The 18,229-nt window shown below is 37.9% G+C and overlaps 1 protein-coding gene across 1 annotated transcript in view; it reads left to right on the top strand.

Annotated features, from left to right (window-relative positions):
* LOC102190915 (EGF-like and EMI domain-containing protein 1) overlaps positions 1-18,229 on the top strand; it is a gene marked incomplete at its 5' end in the record, with an annotated part of 494,420 nt that overhangs the window by 357,738 nt on the left and 118,453 nt on the right. The window contains 1 exon segment of the mRNA XM_018050267.1: positions 1,037-1,159. Coding sequence (XP_017905756.1) covers positions 1,037-1,159 — 123 coding nt within the window.

Here is an 18,229-nt window from a genome sequence, read left to right as displayed (position 1 = left end):
CTTTTCCAATGTGTCAGCTCTTCGCATCAGGTGGCCAAAGTATTGGAGTTTCAGCTTCATCAGTCCTTCCAATGAACACCCAGGACTGATGTCCTTTAGGATGGACTAGTTGGATCTCCTTGCAGTCCAAGGAACACTCAAAAGTCTTCTCCAACACCACAATTCAAAAGCATCAATTCTTCAGTGCTCAGCTTTCTTTATAGTCCAACTCTCACATCCATACATGGCTACTGGAAAAACCATAACCTTGACTAGACAGACCTTTGTTGGCAAAGTAATATCCCTGCTTTTTAATATGCTGTCTAGATTGGTCATGAGTTTCCTTCCAAAGAGTAAGCATCTTTTAATTTCATGGCTGCATTCACCATCTGCAGTGATTTTGGAGCCCCCCCGCCAAATAGTCAGCCACTGTTTCCACTGTTTCCCCATCTATTTGCCATGAAGTGATGGGACCAGATGCCATGATCTTCATTTTCTGAATGTTGAGCTTTAAGCGAACTTTTTCACTCTCCTCTTTCACTTTCATCAAGAGACTCTTTAGTTCTTCTTCATTTTCTGCCATAAAACTGATGTCATCTGCATATCTGAGGTTATTGATATTTCTCCTGGAAATCTTGATTTCAGGTTGTACTTCAATAATCATTTATCTGAGAAGCCTACAACAAAATATTTAATGGATAAATAAGTGACCTTATGTTCTAACTTGCTAGTTCCTCTTCTCAATCTCATCCTGAAATGATGACTCGGATGTGAAATTTCTTGATCTGCACCATAAGCCTTCAAATTCCCTAAACTTAGACAAGCCCTTAGGACATCGTTCAAAAATTTATCAAATACCAAAGATTATGACCTGTCTTTTTCTTTACACCAAAATTGGAGTGTGTTAATTAAAATAAGGTATTATAATTTTATCTCATTTCCTCTGAGGTCAAATGGTGATGTCATGCTGTGATGGTATATTTTTAGGAGAGCCATTGAAGTCTTTTTGTGTGTCTAGCTATAGGAAGCTAATTTCTGTTTATATATTCAATTGCAGATATAAATGAATGTAGCGCTGACAATGGTGGCTGTCAGGACCAATGCTGTAATACAATTGGCAGTTATTACTGCAAGTGTCAAGCTGGCCAGAAGCTGGAGGAAGATGGCAGAGGACGTAGAGGTAACAGTTGGGACTGTCTGCTTCCTGATAAGAGAGAACATATATGTAATGCAAAAGAGGGGGATGGCTTTGATCCAGAGCCAGTTGAAATGCCTGGGCTGAATGTTGTCAAGAGCACAGATCTTCCTCTCATGTCTAGATTACAAAATTGTAACCCTAAGAACACTTCAAGTAGCTTATTATAAGAAACATATGATTATACACTGGTTTGGCTGTGTCATGTTCTGATTATGGAATTTCAATCGTTCATTTAAATCCCTGGGTAAAGTACATATTTGTGAAAGCATTTTGTTTAATTCTAAAGGGAAAATGGTGCTTATCAGAAAATACTCGTGTCTTGTTACAATAGAAATAAAGAGCCACAAAATCAACCACAGGAACAGTATTTTTTATATAGAATTAGCTTTTCCCCCACAAACTTCCATTTTCTGAATCCTTTTAAAATTAATTCCCTCCTTCCTTTATTTATTAATTCATCATTTTGTTCATCTGACAGTCATTGAGTTGCTGCTCTTTATCAGGCATTATTCCATGCTCTAGGGATATAAAAATTAATGAGAAATAAATTCTGCCCTGAAGGAGCTCACTGATTAGAGGCAAAGATTGAAACATAAGCCAAAAACTTTACAGAATAGTGTTTTAAGACATTATAGAATGAGGTTAAGTGCATTGAATTCAAAGAGACCTGGATTTTAGTCTCAACTCTGTCACTTACAATTTCTGTAACCTTGGGCATGTTATCTAATCTTGCTAAGACTCTTTCCTCATCTGTAAAATTTAGGATAATGGTAGCTCCAAAAACCACAAAAGTTGCTGTGGGAATTAAATAAGATAATACATCTAAAGCCCTTAGCATAGTGAGTGGCTATAGTAGGTATTCAAATGATAACTATGAATTGTTCTTTAATTTATGACCACATTGTTTCCCAGACTGGGAAAGTAACTGGGACCAGAGACCCCTTCCTCGTCTTCTTCTAAAAAAGAAGAAATACCCAAAATATAATAATCTCTTGTACCATGCTTTTTAAACTGTTCTTTCTGACTTTTTCCCTATCTGTTTTTACCATTTAAATGCTTGAGCATTTAATGTATTCAGCCTTTTTCTTTAGATCACATAGAAATGCATTTATTTGGTTTCCCCATTGACCTTACAAAATCAAATCAATTTTTCCCCTGACAATGTCAATTCCTAATGGGACATGTATGAGTAAGTTAATGGGAGAAAACAAGAGGAATAAAAGTCATTCCACCGAAAGTGTTTGGGACTGGGGCTGTGGGATTGTTGGGACTGCCAAGACAACACAAGTTGTGGATGTGAGTAGGTTGGAGAATTTCTCAGATTCTCAGGAAGCAGTATAGCTCATTCTCTTCTGGACCATCTCTGGCACATAGCAACAGGACAGGCTGCAAGTAGACAACCATATGTTTGAGGGTGACTACATCTGGAACTTTCTGAGACAAGTTTCATTTCAGGCATGGTCCTCTGTTTGTAAGGGTGTGCATTTATAAAGGCAAGTCCTAAATCCAACCAGGTCCTTTTTCATTCAAGTGAGATCATCTTTATTTCTGGTGAGACTGAAATGATGTTTTCAGTATGGATTCAATATCAGAGAACCAGAGGGATCACCACCTCATGGTGTCCAAATGATAGGTAGGCTAATGCCCATTGAAGTTAGCATGATCTGCCTGATGAGAATATAATTTTCACAAACCTCTCCACTGCCTGAGAAGCAGTGAACTCTTTGTTTCTTTTTGGCCGAGTATTATTATTATCAACATGATCATTATTATGATACATTTGAAATGCCAGTAGAGCAATTAGCTGTGTTACATTTGACAATTATTGTTGTTATTTTTATAGCAACTATTAGTCTGGTAAGGCATGATAAACTTTATATCCACTGATTTATTTATATGCAATTATCTCATATTTTAATTGAAATTAGTCACTCTTCATATAAATAACATATTTAGAGGAGTGATTTCCATGCTTTCATATAACTGATGTTCATTTCTGCACAATATATAAGAATAACTTGGGTTATCTGTGAGAATTAAGAGTTTGACACTGAATTAACTCTGACTTCCTATTTACTGAGATGTAGAACTGGGATTGATGGTGTGGGATGGAGCAACTTGCCTATAAAGAACTACCTCTCTCAGTCCCCTACTTCCTAGCATCTTTTCTTATTCATTTCTTTGAATGACCATTTGATAGATATAGTGATGATGTTAATGATTCATTTTGGTGGATTGTTGAACATGCAATGATCTCAGATCATAATTTAATAAAAATAATAGAGGTTGTTTTGAAATTAAATCTATCCTAAAGCCATTGCAAATGGGCATTTCAATTCATGTGAGGGCACTAATGAGTCATTCATCTGTATTTACTTGATGCTAACAGTAAAGGTTGGTTGGTTTCAAAGGCTATTCTGTTGAATGCTGAAGATATAGAATTAAACAATCATTTAAAGAGACTTTTTCTTTGCATTTATATAAATTGTATTTAACTACTTGAATTGCTTTTTAAAATACAGATCTGAATTTTAGCAGACATTTATTGTAGCATTAAAATACATCTAGAGTCTACCCTTTCAATGGAATTGAAGCATTTATAAATGGCTAATCTTATTCCTTAACCTTTTCTCTAAAGAGCTATAAACTTGTGGAAAAGGCTTCTGATTAGCTCAGGTACATGAGTATCCCCTTCTCTCAAGCATAGCAATGAACCTAAAACACAGTTTCTAACTCACTCTGCAGATAGATTATTATAATGTATAAATTAAATGTACAAATGACTGCATGCCACTGAACACTAAGAATATATATATAATTTTTATATATATGAAGGACATATTTTTCTTCTTTAATTTGTTAATATCAGGTAACATATTTAAGGCTTTTCAAAAATGCGACCATCTTTGCATTTCAGGAAAAAAATAGAACTGGATTTTGTCACTTTATTTGCTATTAAATCCATTTTGCTATAATTTTATCATATTTGCATCATAATCATGAGTGAAATAGGCCAGTAGTTTGTGTTTCTCATTTGCTTTTTATGGCAGTGGTTCTCAAATGGAGGAATTTTGTCCCCCAGAGATATTTGGCAGTGTCTGAAGACATTGATTTTCACAACTGAGGGGAGGGAGTACTATCGGCATCTATTGGGCTGAGGCCAGGCAGGATACTGCTAAATGTCGTCTTCTGTTACTCTGATTGTACATATGCTGGACCTTATTCTATCTCACATGCTGCTTTCATATGTTCTATTTTCTTTCTCTCTTTACTACATATGCTCAGTCTTATTGAGTTTCAAATATCAACAATTTAACTTTGTATCTTTAGAAGTCCATTTTTCTCAAATCAGTAAGTTCCTTTATGTTGTATGTTCAGTTTTTATACTTGTATCCTTTTCTTTTGATATTTTGCAGGTAGCTATTCTATATTCTGTGTCTGATGCCAACTTCTATGGTCCTTGTGTGGGACCCTAAACCTATTGCTTCTTATTTCCAGGATACAAGTTAGATTCTTTTTTCTTTCATGTTGCATATGCTTCTCATATAAAACTTCTCCCATAGCACTGCATTTGTTTAAACATTTAGACTATCTAGAATTACTTAGAAGATCGAGACTATCTCCTAGTAAGAGCCATGTCTTATCACTTTTTCATAACATCACAGGTGTCTAGCGCCTAGCAGAATTCCATAAATGCATACTAAATGAATAAATAGATGAAAGAGTACATGTCCAACCAGTCAGAAATACATACAGACATAGTTAGTACACCTCTTATTCATTTCCTTATGTACAAATTTTAATCATGCTGGATTTGTCATTTAAAGTCTGACTAGTTAAATCATTTGGTTATTAGTAGGTCTGTGTAAATATTTGCTGGTAACAGATCTGTTTCATTTGAAAGGGCAAATCACGTTTTTACTTTTAGAGGGCTAATCAAAATCTTAGTTTGAAAATTCTGACATTTCTCCTTGCGCAATATCTAAATTATTGGCATGGCAACATAACTAGTGTGACTGAGCATGGTAGTACCATGGAGTCAAGGACTTTTTCTAAATTAATGGTAATTAACATTGCTGTACATTATAATCAGTGAACTGACAAAGGTAATGAATACTGAGTGGATTGTTGGGATATAGTTTTCCATTTGGAAGAAATAAATGAACCTAATGGTATATTGTTTAATGAATTGACAGTCAAAATATTTTAAAGTAATTTGATAACATTTTAGCCAATTTTTTTTTCTGAAACACATTAAAAATAATGTGAATAAACAATGAATCTCAGCAAACTGTTGCTATATATGTAACTATAGAATTTTTGACTAAAAAAAAAAGTTTTTATAGGTGGAATCCCAAGGAAATTAAATGATTTGAGCAGTCTCAAAATGCTAATTGATAGACGAAGTGATATTGGAAACCAAGCTTTCGTACTTCCCCTCTGTGAGACTGATACGTAGTATGAACTGCATACAGAGCAGATTAATCAGAACCATGGAGTCTAATTGCTACAGAGGCCCAGAAACCCTCAGCTCATAGAGACTACAGTCTACAGAGGAGAGAAATTAAAACCTGAAGAAACTGATTGATTTCTTCCAATTCCCAGATGGTTTACTTATAGAGCTAAGAACGAAATCAAGCTCTCTTTTTTCCAATTGCCATTCTTCCAATTATGGTCAATAAGCATTTATTGGGTAACTAGTAACTGTTCAGCATTGTGTTGGGGGTAATATGGGGAGGGAGGTGGGAGGGGGAATCAGGATGGGGAACACATGTACACCCGTGGCAGATTCATGTCAATGTGTGGCAAAACCAATACAATATTGTAAAGTAATTAGCCTCCAATTAAAATAAATAAAAATTTTTTAAAAAGTAACTGAAAGTGAAGTCACTCAGTTGTGTCCGACTCTTTGCGATCCCATGGACTGTAGCCTACCAGGCTCCTCAGTCCATGGAATTTTCCAGGCAAGAGTACTGGAGTGGGTTGCCATTTTCTTCTCCAAGGGATCTTTCCAACCCAGGGATGGAACCCAGGTCTCCTGCACTGCAGGCAGATGCTTTACCATCTGAGCCACCAGGGAAGCCCTAAGAGTAACTAAATTAATGCAAAATTTGGTTTCTTTCATGACAGTGTTTCAGTATCATTAAGCATCGAGATATAGCCCCTGCTGACTCAGCAAGTAAAGAATCTGCCTGCAGTGCGGGAGACACTGGAAATGCAGCAAATCCAGGTTTGATCCCTGGGTTGGGAAAATCCCCTGGAGAAGGAAATGGCAACCCACTCCAATATTCTTGCCTGGAGAGCAGCCTGGTGGGCTATAGTCTACAGGGTCACAAAGAATCGGACACGACTGAGTGACTAAGGACACATACAAGAGTAATTATACTATATGCTTTGAGAGCTCACCTAGGTCTGCTTCTTGCCTCCAAGCAGCACCAAACCTAAACGATCTCCTTGTTTATCCTGATATTAGACATCTCGGATCAGGGAGGTTCTGCACGTCCTTTTCACAGTTTTGATAAGCCTGTCTATCAAGAAAGCTTTTCTTATATCTATATTCCTCCTGCTGAAGTTTAAGCCTACATTTTATGTTCTTCTTACCTCAGAAAGACTTAACAAGTCTTTATATTAATTCCTTACACACTTATGGAGCATTTCTGTGCCCTCCTCAACTTACTAAAAACATTGTAGCAAATACTGGAAGCTGTTGGCACTTGAAAAAATATCGCCTATCTATCTTTCCATCCTTGTGTGTATCTATCCATCTATCTACATACATAATACATCTTAGTTTTTGAGTTCATAAAGCTCCACTTGAAGAAATTGTTATTAAGGATTTATCTACTTTTCTATGTTGCTTCTTTTAATAGTCATTTATAAAGGGCCTCTTGAACTTCTGCTGGTATTAGGGTGGATATACAGATACACAGATTGTAAAGAATCCGCCTGCAATGAGGGAGACCTGGGTTCGATCCCTGGGAGGAGGGCATGGCAAGCCACTCCAGTATTCTTGCCTGGAGAATCCCCATGGACAGAGGAGTCTGGTGGGCTACAGTCCATGGGTTTGCAAAGAGTCAGACATGACTGAGCAACTAAGCACTGCACAGCACAGAGATAGTAATACTAGTTCCCTGACCTCCTTGAGCTGACAGTCTGGTGAGGGGATGGGGAGCAATATAAAATGAAGAACAATTTGAGAAAATTCCCATACGGTGTATCCTCATATACTAAAAAATGGTCTGTTTTGAATTTATCAACACATTTATAATATGGAATTCATTATGTTGAAAAAAAACTATGAATCACTTAAAATTCTTGGGAGTTATCATATTTGAAACATAAAGCTATACAAATATCTTTCTTTTCATCCATCTAACGAATTATGTGTCTGCTCCATACACTGTGGACCATGTTGAACAAAACACCCACTTTGGGTTTGAATATTTAATCTGACATTCACTAACTGTGAGATTTAGGGGAAGTTACTTAATATCCACAGGCTGTCCCTTCTTTATCTATAAAATCAGAATAACAATATTTAACCTGATTGAACTGGGAAATTAGAGATGTTGTAAGCAAATAACTTGGTGGTGATAAGGCTCCTTTCCCCTACTTCATGACCACAAGAAGAGGGATATTCTCAATCCTGAGTTCACTCATTCCCTTCTTCCCAGGGAAGGAGTTACTTCCCTCTCTGGGGAGTTTGGGGAAAGGAATCCGGAATTCGGTTCACCTTCCTGTCTTCTCTTTAGGATCTGCAAAAGGCCTTCAGGAAATGGCCACGCTGGTCTGCTCTGGTCTGCTCTGATGCATGTTTAAGTAGGTCAGGACGTCAGATCGGGAAGATATAGGTTTTCCCATTACACTTGTAACCAGCTCTGAGCATTTGCCTAATTCTGCATACCTCTTTAGGAAACTTCTAAATCCTTTTCTCCGGGTTCCACTTTAACAAAAATCAAGTTGCTATTTTGTCTACCCCCACCTATTTTGGATTAAATCTCAATTAATTCAAAAGTCAAGTAGGGAATACACATTTGTTAATGTATCTTTTTATATACTAACAACTTGCATCAGCCTAATGCATAATATGTGCTCGAGTTTTTTTCATTTTTCTCTCATTTTAAAAAAATTTCCTCCTATGCTATATGTTGTTGAATATAAAAATATATGTGAGGTGGTTATCTTTCTCTCCAAGGAGCTTCCAACTCAATAAAGGAGATGAGCATAAGATAGTATAAGATAACAGGAGTAACTATGTGCTGCTGCTGCTGCTAAGTCACTTCAGTTGAGTCCGACTCTGTGCGACCCCATAGATGGCAGCCCACCAGGCTCCGCCGTCCCTGGGATTCTCCGAGCAAGAACACTGGAGTGGGTTGCCATTTCCTTCTACAATGCATGAAAGTGAAAAGTGAAAGGGAAGTTGCTCAGTCATGTCTGACTCTTTGAGACCCCATGGACTGCAGCCTACCAGGCTCCTCTGTCCCTGGGATTTTCCAGGCAAGAGTACTGGAGTGGGGTGCCATTGCCTTCTCCAGTAACTATGTGCAGGCACAAGGAAAATGCTATGGGAATTAAGCAGAGAATGAGATAACCCACTGTTGAATCAAAAGCGGCTACAGGGAACAATGAAATTGAAAGTCACTCAGTAGTGTCTGACTCTTTGCAACCCCATGGACTTAGTCCATTGGATTCTCCAGGCCAAAATACTGGAGTGGATACTGTTTCCCTTCTCCAGGGGATGTTTCCAACCCAGGTATTGAACCCAGGTCTCCCACATTGCAGGCCGATTCTTTACCAGCTGAGTTACAAGGGAAGCCCAAGAATACTGGAGTGGATAGCCTATCCCTTCTCCAGTGGATCAGGGAACAGGGACAGGCACCAATCATTCAGTCCTGGGACTGAACCGCATTCCTTCCACTTCTTTAATTTCCTTTAAAAAAATTCCTATCAAAGTACTACTTCATGCTACTTGTCCTGCTGTCTCTCTTCCTTCTTGTTTGGCGCTGGAAGACATCTGAGATTTGAACAGCGAAACTGCCACTGCCACACCACAATCATCCTTTGTAGAAGCTCTGGATGTTTTCTTAAGTATCTGTGTCTCTTCATCTAGAGAGAAAGCACATATAATTCAAATCTGAAACTCTGCTATGAAAATGGAAATCCACTTTATCTCTTTTGAAGTTAATCTTTTAACTAAAGCCCATCATTTCTCCCCTAGTAATTCAGAGTAATCATTTCAACACCTCAGCTTTCAGCTAATACATATTACAGTCAAAAGTGTATTTGGAAGTGAGACAAGCTGGAAGAAACCGTAACTGATATAGATTCTCCAAGATGAGCTGACCCACTACCCAAATTTCATTAGAGGCACAGATCTATGGCATAACTCCTATAGGTGGGGCTTTCCTGGTGGCTCAGATGGTAAAGAGAGTCTGCCTGCAATACGGGAGACCTGGGTTTGATCCCCAGGTCAGAAAGATCCCCTAGAGAAGGAAATGGCAACCCACTCCAATATTCCTGCCTGGAAAATCACACGCATGGAAGAGCCTGGTGAGCTACAGTCCATGGCGTCACAAAGAGTCAGACACAATTGAACAACTAACATTTTCTTTCCAATAGGTGATGCCAAAGGAGGGACACTGGAAAAAAAGAAGTCCCCAAAGTATAAGGCAGATAAGCAAGACATTGCTTACAGGGGCTTCTTGTTGGTAATATGCCAGGACAAAAATCCTAAGGCAAACCTACTGCCTCAATAGCTCCTGCCACTTGCAAAAATGATGAAACAGAACAGCCAATCAGGACAAATGTCTGTATGGGAGTGTCTAGGAATGGTGGGCAGCAAAGGACCTTCCTTCCCAAGGTTGGCTCAGTTCAGTTCAGTCGCTCAATTGTGTCTGACTCTTTGCGACCCCATGAATCGCAGCACGCCAGGCCTCCCTGTCCATCACCAGCTCCTGGGGTTCACTCAAACTCATGTCCGTCGAGTCGGTGAAGCCATCCCGCCATCTCATCCTCTGTTGTCCCCTTCTCCTCCTGCCCCCAATCCCTCCCAGCGTCAGGGTATTTTCCAATGAGTCAACTCTTCGCATGAGGTGGCCAAAGTACTGGAGTTTCAGCTTCAGCATCAGTTCTTCAAATGAACACCCAGAGCTGATCTCCTTTAGGATGGAATGGTTGGATCTCCTTGCAGTCCATGGGACTCTCAGGAGTCTTCTCTGACACCACAGTTCAAAAGCATCAATTCTTCAGCACTCAGCTTCCTTCACAGTCCAACTCTCACATCCATACATGACCACAGGAAAAACCATAGCCTTGACTAGATGGACCTTTGTTGGCAAAGTAATGTCTTTGCTTTTCAATATGCTGTCTAGGTTGGTCATAACTTTTCTTCCGAGGAGTAAGAAGAGTCTTTTAACTTCATGGCTGCAGTCACCATCTGCAGTGATTTTGGAGCCCAAAAAAATAAAGTCTGACACTGTTTCCACTGTTTCCCCATCTATTTCTCATGAAATGATGGGACAAGATGCCATGGTCTTAGTTTTCTGAATGTTGAGCTTTAAGCCAACTGTTTCACTCTCCTCTTTCACTTTCATCAAGAGGCTTTTTAGTTCCTATTCACTTTCTGCCATAAGGGTGGTGTCATCTGAGGTTATTGATATTTCTCTCGGCAATCTTGATTCCAGCTTGTGCTTCTTCCAGGCCAGCATTTCTCATGATGTGCTCTGCATACAGCAATCAATGCAAAGAAATAGAGGAGAACAGCAGAATGGGGAAGACAAGTTCTCTTCAAGAAGTTTGGCTCATGTTTCTTGAATTTTACTGTTTATCAGGAAGCATAATATAAATTTATCATTCTTAAGAATAAAAGCTTTTAGTTTCATTCACAATTATTTTGAGTTTCTCTATTTGATCCTCTTAAAAATGAGCTGGTCTTTCTGAAAAAATGTAGTTAACATTTTTCCTTTTTTTCTAAGAAAAAATCCCCAACTGAAGCCCCCTGCCTGAATTCAGATTTTTGTTTTCCATATATATATATATATATATTTGGCCATATGGAATCACACCCTCCAAAAGATCGATATGATCCTGTATTCTAAAGAGTGGTCTTTTTAAACCTGTGAAATGTGGAGGTTTGGTTCCTACCTGTCAAGACCCATATTATTTCTGTTACTGTCATAAATAGTAATGGATAACTAATTTTTAAGATTTATTTGCTATAAGAAATTTGTCATCAATTTCTAAAACATAGAAGCATCAATTTCTAAATAATGGAAGGACTCATTAAGGGGAACCCTGAATATGTATAATTTTTAATCAGGAAATAAGCCAGTTAAAATTGACTTGCTGTTTCGCTGTTGGCTTTCATGTGTTTATTTTCAGTGACCTTCTAAAGATCAGAATTTCCTTACTATAGGACCTCATAGGGAGAATTGAAACCACTCATTTCTGAAAAAAAAAAAATGTATACTTTAATTCATAAATTCAAATTAACTTTGTTTTTATTATTTATTTAGTTCTTCATTTATTCATAGACCTAGTCTGCATTTCCTTGAATACAGGTAATATCAATATAAAAAGACATCATTCATTTTATTTATTGTGGATACTTGATGGATAATTCCACATGCATCACCAGTAGAAACCAAGCACATGAAAGATGCATATTTATTTGTATTTTTACTTTATATCTTCTATACATGTGTTTCACTGATAACAGTACATGCCTAAGAATAGGAAATACTGTAAATATATAGAGTGTGCCATACTATTACAAACATTAACATCTTTACCATTCCCCACAGGTAGTAAAGATATATTTAAAAGAATCATATCTGAGAATTTTTCTAATTATCAGTATTATCTTTGTTAAAAGGGGTTTCGTGGACCTCTGGCATTATGAAAGCTTATGGTTCTGTGATTGTTTTTCTGAATACTCAGGATAATTGATCATAAATTGTTATTTGCAGCTGTCTTGTGGACTGAGAAAGGCAGCTAGATTTTTCTAAAACCTATTGTTAACTCTCCAATAATAGACAATCTGACAATGCTGAGTGGTCCTGCTTGTCATAGGAGACCTTCACTTCCCTAGCACACACTTGTGGTGGGGAAAGGAATTAGCCTTGGTTGGTTAAAATTTGTCGCTGGGTCCTACTGACCCCTGTTTCTGGGTTGGGATGGAGACCCACAGAATCCAGCTTCCTAAGGCTTCCCTGTCTGTGTGGGTATAAAAGGTCAGGAGCAGGAAGGAGGATAAATGAGAAAAATCCTTGAAAGAGTGCATTTTATATGTATATTTATTCTGTGATTAGGGCTTCCCTGGTGGCTCAGCAGTGAAACATCCATTTGCAGTGCAGCCAAGCATATGCAATACAGAATCAATCCCAGGGTCAGGAAGATCTCCTGGAGAAGGAAATGGCAATCCACTCCACTATTGCTGCCTGGGAAATCTCATGGACAGAAGAGTCTGGTGGGCTACAGTCCAAAAAGTCACAAAGAGTCAGACATGACTGAGTGACTAAACATCCACCACCATCATGCTGTAATTAAGTACATGCTTCTTAGTTATAAATTTCTCTAAATTCTAACAAGCTTTTAGATATGGGGCACTTCAAGTCTTACAGTATTCCCAGCAATAGCACAAACTGTTCAGTATAGTTCTAAAAAAAAATATATATATATATATATATATATATATATGTTCTCTGCTTCATGCATATTTAATATATTTTGAGCATGACCAAAATGACCCATGCTAATTAATCAAAAAATTTTGACAAACTAAGGAAAAAAAAAGGTGATTATAAATTGCTTTTTGCTCACGAGAAAATAAGCCGGTTAAAAACAATTTGCTATGTATCTTTGAAAAAGGTAACTATAATCTTTTGCATTTAAGTCAGTGATCATAAAAGATGGCATGACTGTAAAATTCAAGGGACCAAAAGACCTGAACAAGTCATCTATTTATTTTTATATGATTTCTACTGTTTTAACTAATCATCACATTTTGGAGGCTTGACTGAGTACTGGAAACATATTAAAACCACGGCTGAGAAAATTAGGTTAATTATAATTCGTTAGACATTGTTCTTATTAAAAGTGAGCTGATTAATCCCTATTAAAAGCCTTAAGGCATGAGAAAGCAAAATGGCTATGTAAAAGTCTAGTGTTCTCAACAAAGAGAAGATACTACAGTTCTGTAAGACCTGAAATGCCTATAGGAAGCACTCTGTGTGCTTAGTCGCTCTGTCGTGTCCAACTCTTTGCAACTCCGTGGACTGTGGCCCACCAGGCTCCTCTGTTCATGGGATTCTCCAGGCAGGAATACTGGAGTGGGTAGCCATTCCCTTCTCCAGCAGATTTTTCTGACCCAGGGATTGAACCCAGGCCTCCTTCATTGCAGGCAAATTCTTTACCATCTGAGCCACCAAGAATAACTTTAGATCTTGCTGAAATGCAGATTCTGTTTCAGCAGGTGTGAAATCACCCTGATAATCTGCATTTCTAACAGGCTCTCAAGGCAAGTGATTCTGTCATCATAGACCACCCTGAGTAGAAAGCCTTTTGTTAGCTTTTCTTTCAGCTCACTTGTTTAATAACTGTTAAGTGAAGTAAGTAAGTGAAGTCGCTCAATCGTGTCTGACTCTTTGCGACCCCATGGACTGTAGCCTACCAGGCTCCTCTGTCCATGGGATTTTCCAGGCAATACTACTGGAGTGAATTGCCATTTCCTTCTCCAGGGGATCTTCCCAACCCAAGGATCGAACCCTGGTCTCCCGCACTGTAGACAGACGCTTTTACCATCTGAGCCACCAGGGAATTCCATAATTCCCTGGTGGGAATTGTTAATAATTGTTAAGCCCTCGCTAATTAAAATAGGCCATAGGAAGGGTTACGAAATGGTGTGATACCTGCTCTTCTCAATATTTTAAAAACTTTTCTTTTTTCTTATTATTGTTAACAGTGATGACATTTGTTTCACATAGAAAGATAAAAGGTGATAATAGTGATATATTACATTTGTGTAGCACTTTATACAGTATAACAAACTGTTCTTAAAAGCCAGTTTTATTGAAATGTAATTCACATACCTTCCAATTAACCTTTTGCAAATGTACTATTCATAGTGTCTAACACATTGAAAAATATATACAGTTATTACCACAGTTGATATTAGAACATTCCTATCACCTTGAAAAGAAAACCTGTAGCATTTAGTATCATGTTCCTATCTCTCCTTTATTCCCCTCTAAACCTAAGCACCCACAAACCTACTCTCTGTCTCTATAGATTTCTCAGTTCTGGACTTTTATGTGAATGTAATCATATAATGTGTGGCTTTTTGTGACTGGCTTCTTTCATACAAATTATAATACATGTCAGAATGTCCTTTTTGAGGCTAAATGGTATTCTATTTTATGGAATAATATTCCACTCATTTTTACCACATTTTAAAAATGCATTTGTCAATTGATGGACATATGAGTTGTCTCCACCTTTGGGCTATTATGAATAATACTACTATCAATATTGATATGCAAGCTTTTTCATGTACATATTTTCATTTCTCTTGGGTATATACATAGGAATGGGACTACAGGTTATATAGCGAGTCTGTGTGTAATTTTTCTGAAACTTTTAATGTATTTATTTTTCTTTTAGATAAGATTTAGAAATATATATATTTATATGGATATGCATATGGATAGATACATATCAAACAATTGGCTTCATGAAAAGAGGTCCATGGTCAAATAATTTTGAGGAACACTGATACCAATACTCCTTTAAGGAAAATCAGGCAAAAGAGAAATCATTTAACTTTGTTCAACCCAGGTTTCCCAAACATGTTGGGAAAACATGTTTGGAAGTCTTTAAAAGTGAAATATTTATATCTCAAGGATGTAGTATGTTATAGAATGCATTTTGAGCAATTGTTTAATTCCAAGATATAGATTGCACTTTCCTGGTGGCTCAGACGGTAATGAATCTGCCTGCAATGCAGAAGACCTGGGTTTGATACCTAGGTTGGGAAGATTCCCTGAAGAAAGGAACAGCAACCCACTCCAGTGTTCTTGTCTGGAGAATCCCATGGACTGAGGAGTCTGGTAGGCTACAGTCCATGGGTAGAAAAGAGTGGGTCACAACTGAGTGACTAACACGTTCACTTTCATTTCATAGATTAACTGTTCTTCCAGATATAGAAGAACTTTTGGATGGGGCAGAGAGTATATTCAGGGAACTCAAGAATAACTTCTTTGGCTAAAGAGCAAATGGCTTCAATTTAAGAACTACATTCTATAGGTACATGGGAAGAAGTATTTTTTCAATGGGAGATATTTGAATAGAACAATAATGGTGTGAAAGTTACTCTGGCCAAAGTATATAGGATGAAATGGAAAGACAAGTGTATATGGAAATGGTAGGGAGATCACTGAAATGGAGTACAATACTCTTTGTAAATAAGGTGTTAAGTAATATGGAATAAATTATTGATAGCAGAAATGCTACTTGCAATGTAATAGAAAAAATACTGAACAGAGATATCACATGTAAACCAGATTTATTAGCATATCTGTATAAAAATGTATACTATATTATGAAAATTTCAGTCCTTTTCCCTCCCTCATTTCTTATTTGAAAATCAGTACTTGATTTCTGTGTATGACCTGCCATGGGTTTTGATATTGCCATCTGGCAGAGCCTGCTTATCATCTTCATTATGGACCTAGTATTTCTTTATGCTGATTCCTAATTTTCTTCATTAAATCCTAAGTTAAGCCAATTTCAAATTAATGAGAAATAAGATTAAAGATGAAAACTACCTCTGAATGTTATTATTAATTATGCTGTTGGGGCACACTATTTAGCACTGCTCAAATCTGGTTGTAAATACGTTCTCTCTTTGAAGAGCTGACCTGCCTTTACTTTTGTTTCTTTTAGTTTAGTCACTGTTTTCGTTTGTCATTGAAATTGGAATTGCCAGATGGTTTGCAAAGACTGAGCAACAACATTTTTTTAAAGACTCTTTATATACAAACAAGTTAGCAAACAAACAAAAAAGAACGTTAGCTCAAATTAAAAAAAAAGATCTTAAAAAACAAAAACACAGGCATAATATGAGTGTAAATTACATCATCTCATTTATAACAGGAAATGTATTACAAATATGGGTCACATTTCTTAAATTAGCAGAAAAATGGATCTCTAGGATAGCTACACGTTGACAGTGTCACATACACAGCATTGCAGACAGCCTCCGGCAAGCATTTTTCTCTTCAGCTATAGCTATGTAAGTTTCCATTCATTTTCACAAGTGGTGCTCTCCAGTATCAGTAGAGATTTTCCCTTGTTGCCCACAGGAGTAATTGAAGATTGCTGATGTGGACATTAGGAAACCACTTTAATGACCACTTCACATCCCCCTACTGGGAACTCAGAATATATACCTTCCCTTCTACGGGCTTCCATTTCCTCATCTGTAAAACACTTTCATGTCACTTCAATCCCATTTGTTAGATTTCTATGATAGATTATAATATGGTTCCTATATGAGCCTGGGTCCAATTACAAGAGACAGAAAGCAAAAATTTGAACATGAGGAGTTTAATGCAAAGAATTATTAACCATAAGAGGACGTTAGAGTGAAGAGGACCTGGTCAGTAAGAAGGGTTCCAATTAGGAGAGAAAGACACCACACAGTAATTTAACATGAGAATGTTAATACAAAAAATTATTAACAGAAGGTTGGAGTACAAAGAATTTGGTCACTGATAAATAATAGAGAACTTTAAAGAATAAAGGATTACAACTACTACCCCAAAGCTAAAAAGTAGAATAACTATGGAAGAGACTCCCCAAGACTGAGATCCAGACATTGTTGGAAAGGGAGAGTTCCTGGCTTACTGGATGGCAAAGAGGCCACTGCTATAGAACTTGCTGGAAATATGACCTTTGGAACTTGCCTGAAGTCTGCTCTAGGGTGCTAGAGAAAACTGTTCATGAAGAGGTGTCTCTTCTCTACACTGTCACCCAAAGTGTGTGTCAGGGGAAGTGCTGGGTGTTGGGGACTGCTGACCACCAGTCAGTGTGGGAGCTGGAGCTGAAGAAGCTGCCTGCATTGGCAGAGCTGTGCCTGAATGCAGCATCCTGATGCTAGAGAAGCTGCCTGTGCTGCAGAAGTGTGATGCTGGACAAACAGCCTGCAGTACAAAACTGAGCAGTAAGAGAGCCTGCACCCTGCAAAAGCCAGATGCTGGTGGAGACTTCTGTGCTAAGGGACCCAGGCAGTGGAGAAGCTGCATCTAGAGAGGGAGCTGCCACCACGAAGGAAAAAACCGTTCTTTACAATGTCTCTCCAGTGCCCTCTACTTGCAAAGCTTAGCATCATGTCTGCTCAGGAAAGAAAATCGTTTAAAAGGCCCAGATCCATTTTCATAGAGAGGACAAAAAGTACAGTTGGAGCTGGAGAGTAATAAATCAACAATCAGCACAGTTCCCAACTACGCTCATCCCACACCATACAGGTGCTATAAATAAATGTCCTTCACTGTGTAGACGTGGGTACTCCCCTGAAGGCAAAGATACTTGCCCTGCTCATTGACAGCTTGATCATGTGGCTTGCTGGTGCCAGTTGTGTTTGAGTGGAAATGATACAATGCCAGTTCTGAGCAGGGTTTTAATGTGAATGTGCAGTTCAGCAAGGCCTCTTGCATCATTGCCCTCTGCCCTATAGAAAGTGAGTCCCAGACAGAAGATACTCTTTTTTTTTAATTAATTTTATTTCATATAGTTGCTTTACAATGTTGTGTTAGTTTCTACTGTACAGCAAAACGAGTCGGCCATACATATACATATATTCCCTCCCTTTTGGACTTTCTTCCCAGGTCACCAGGGTGTTGAGTAGGGCTCCCTGAGCTATACAGTATTTTCTCATTAGTTGTCTGTTTTGTTGTTGTTCAGTTGCTAAGTTGTGTCTGACTCTTTGTGACCCCATGAATGGCAGCACACCAGGTTTTCCTGTCCTTCAGCATCTCCTGGAGTTTGCTCAAACTC

Source organism: Capra hircus, chromosome 1 (genome assembly GCF_001704415.2).
Source record: "Capra hircus breed San Clemente chromosome 1, ASM170441v1, whole genome shotgun sequence".
Classification (NCBI taxonomy): domain Eukaryota; kingdom Metazoa; phylum Chordata; class Mammalia; order Artiodactyla; family Bovidae; genus Capra; species Capra hircus.
The sequence above is the reverse complement of the archived record's forward strand: the minus strand, read 5'-3'. Positions and strand labels throughout refer to the sequence as shown.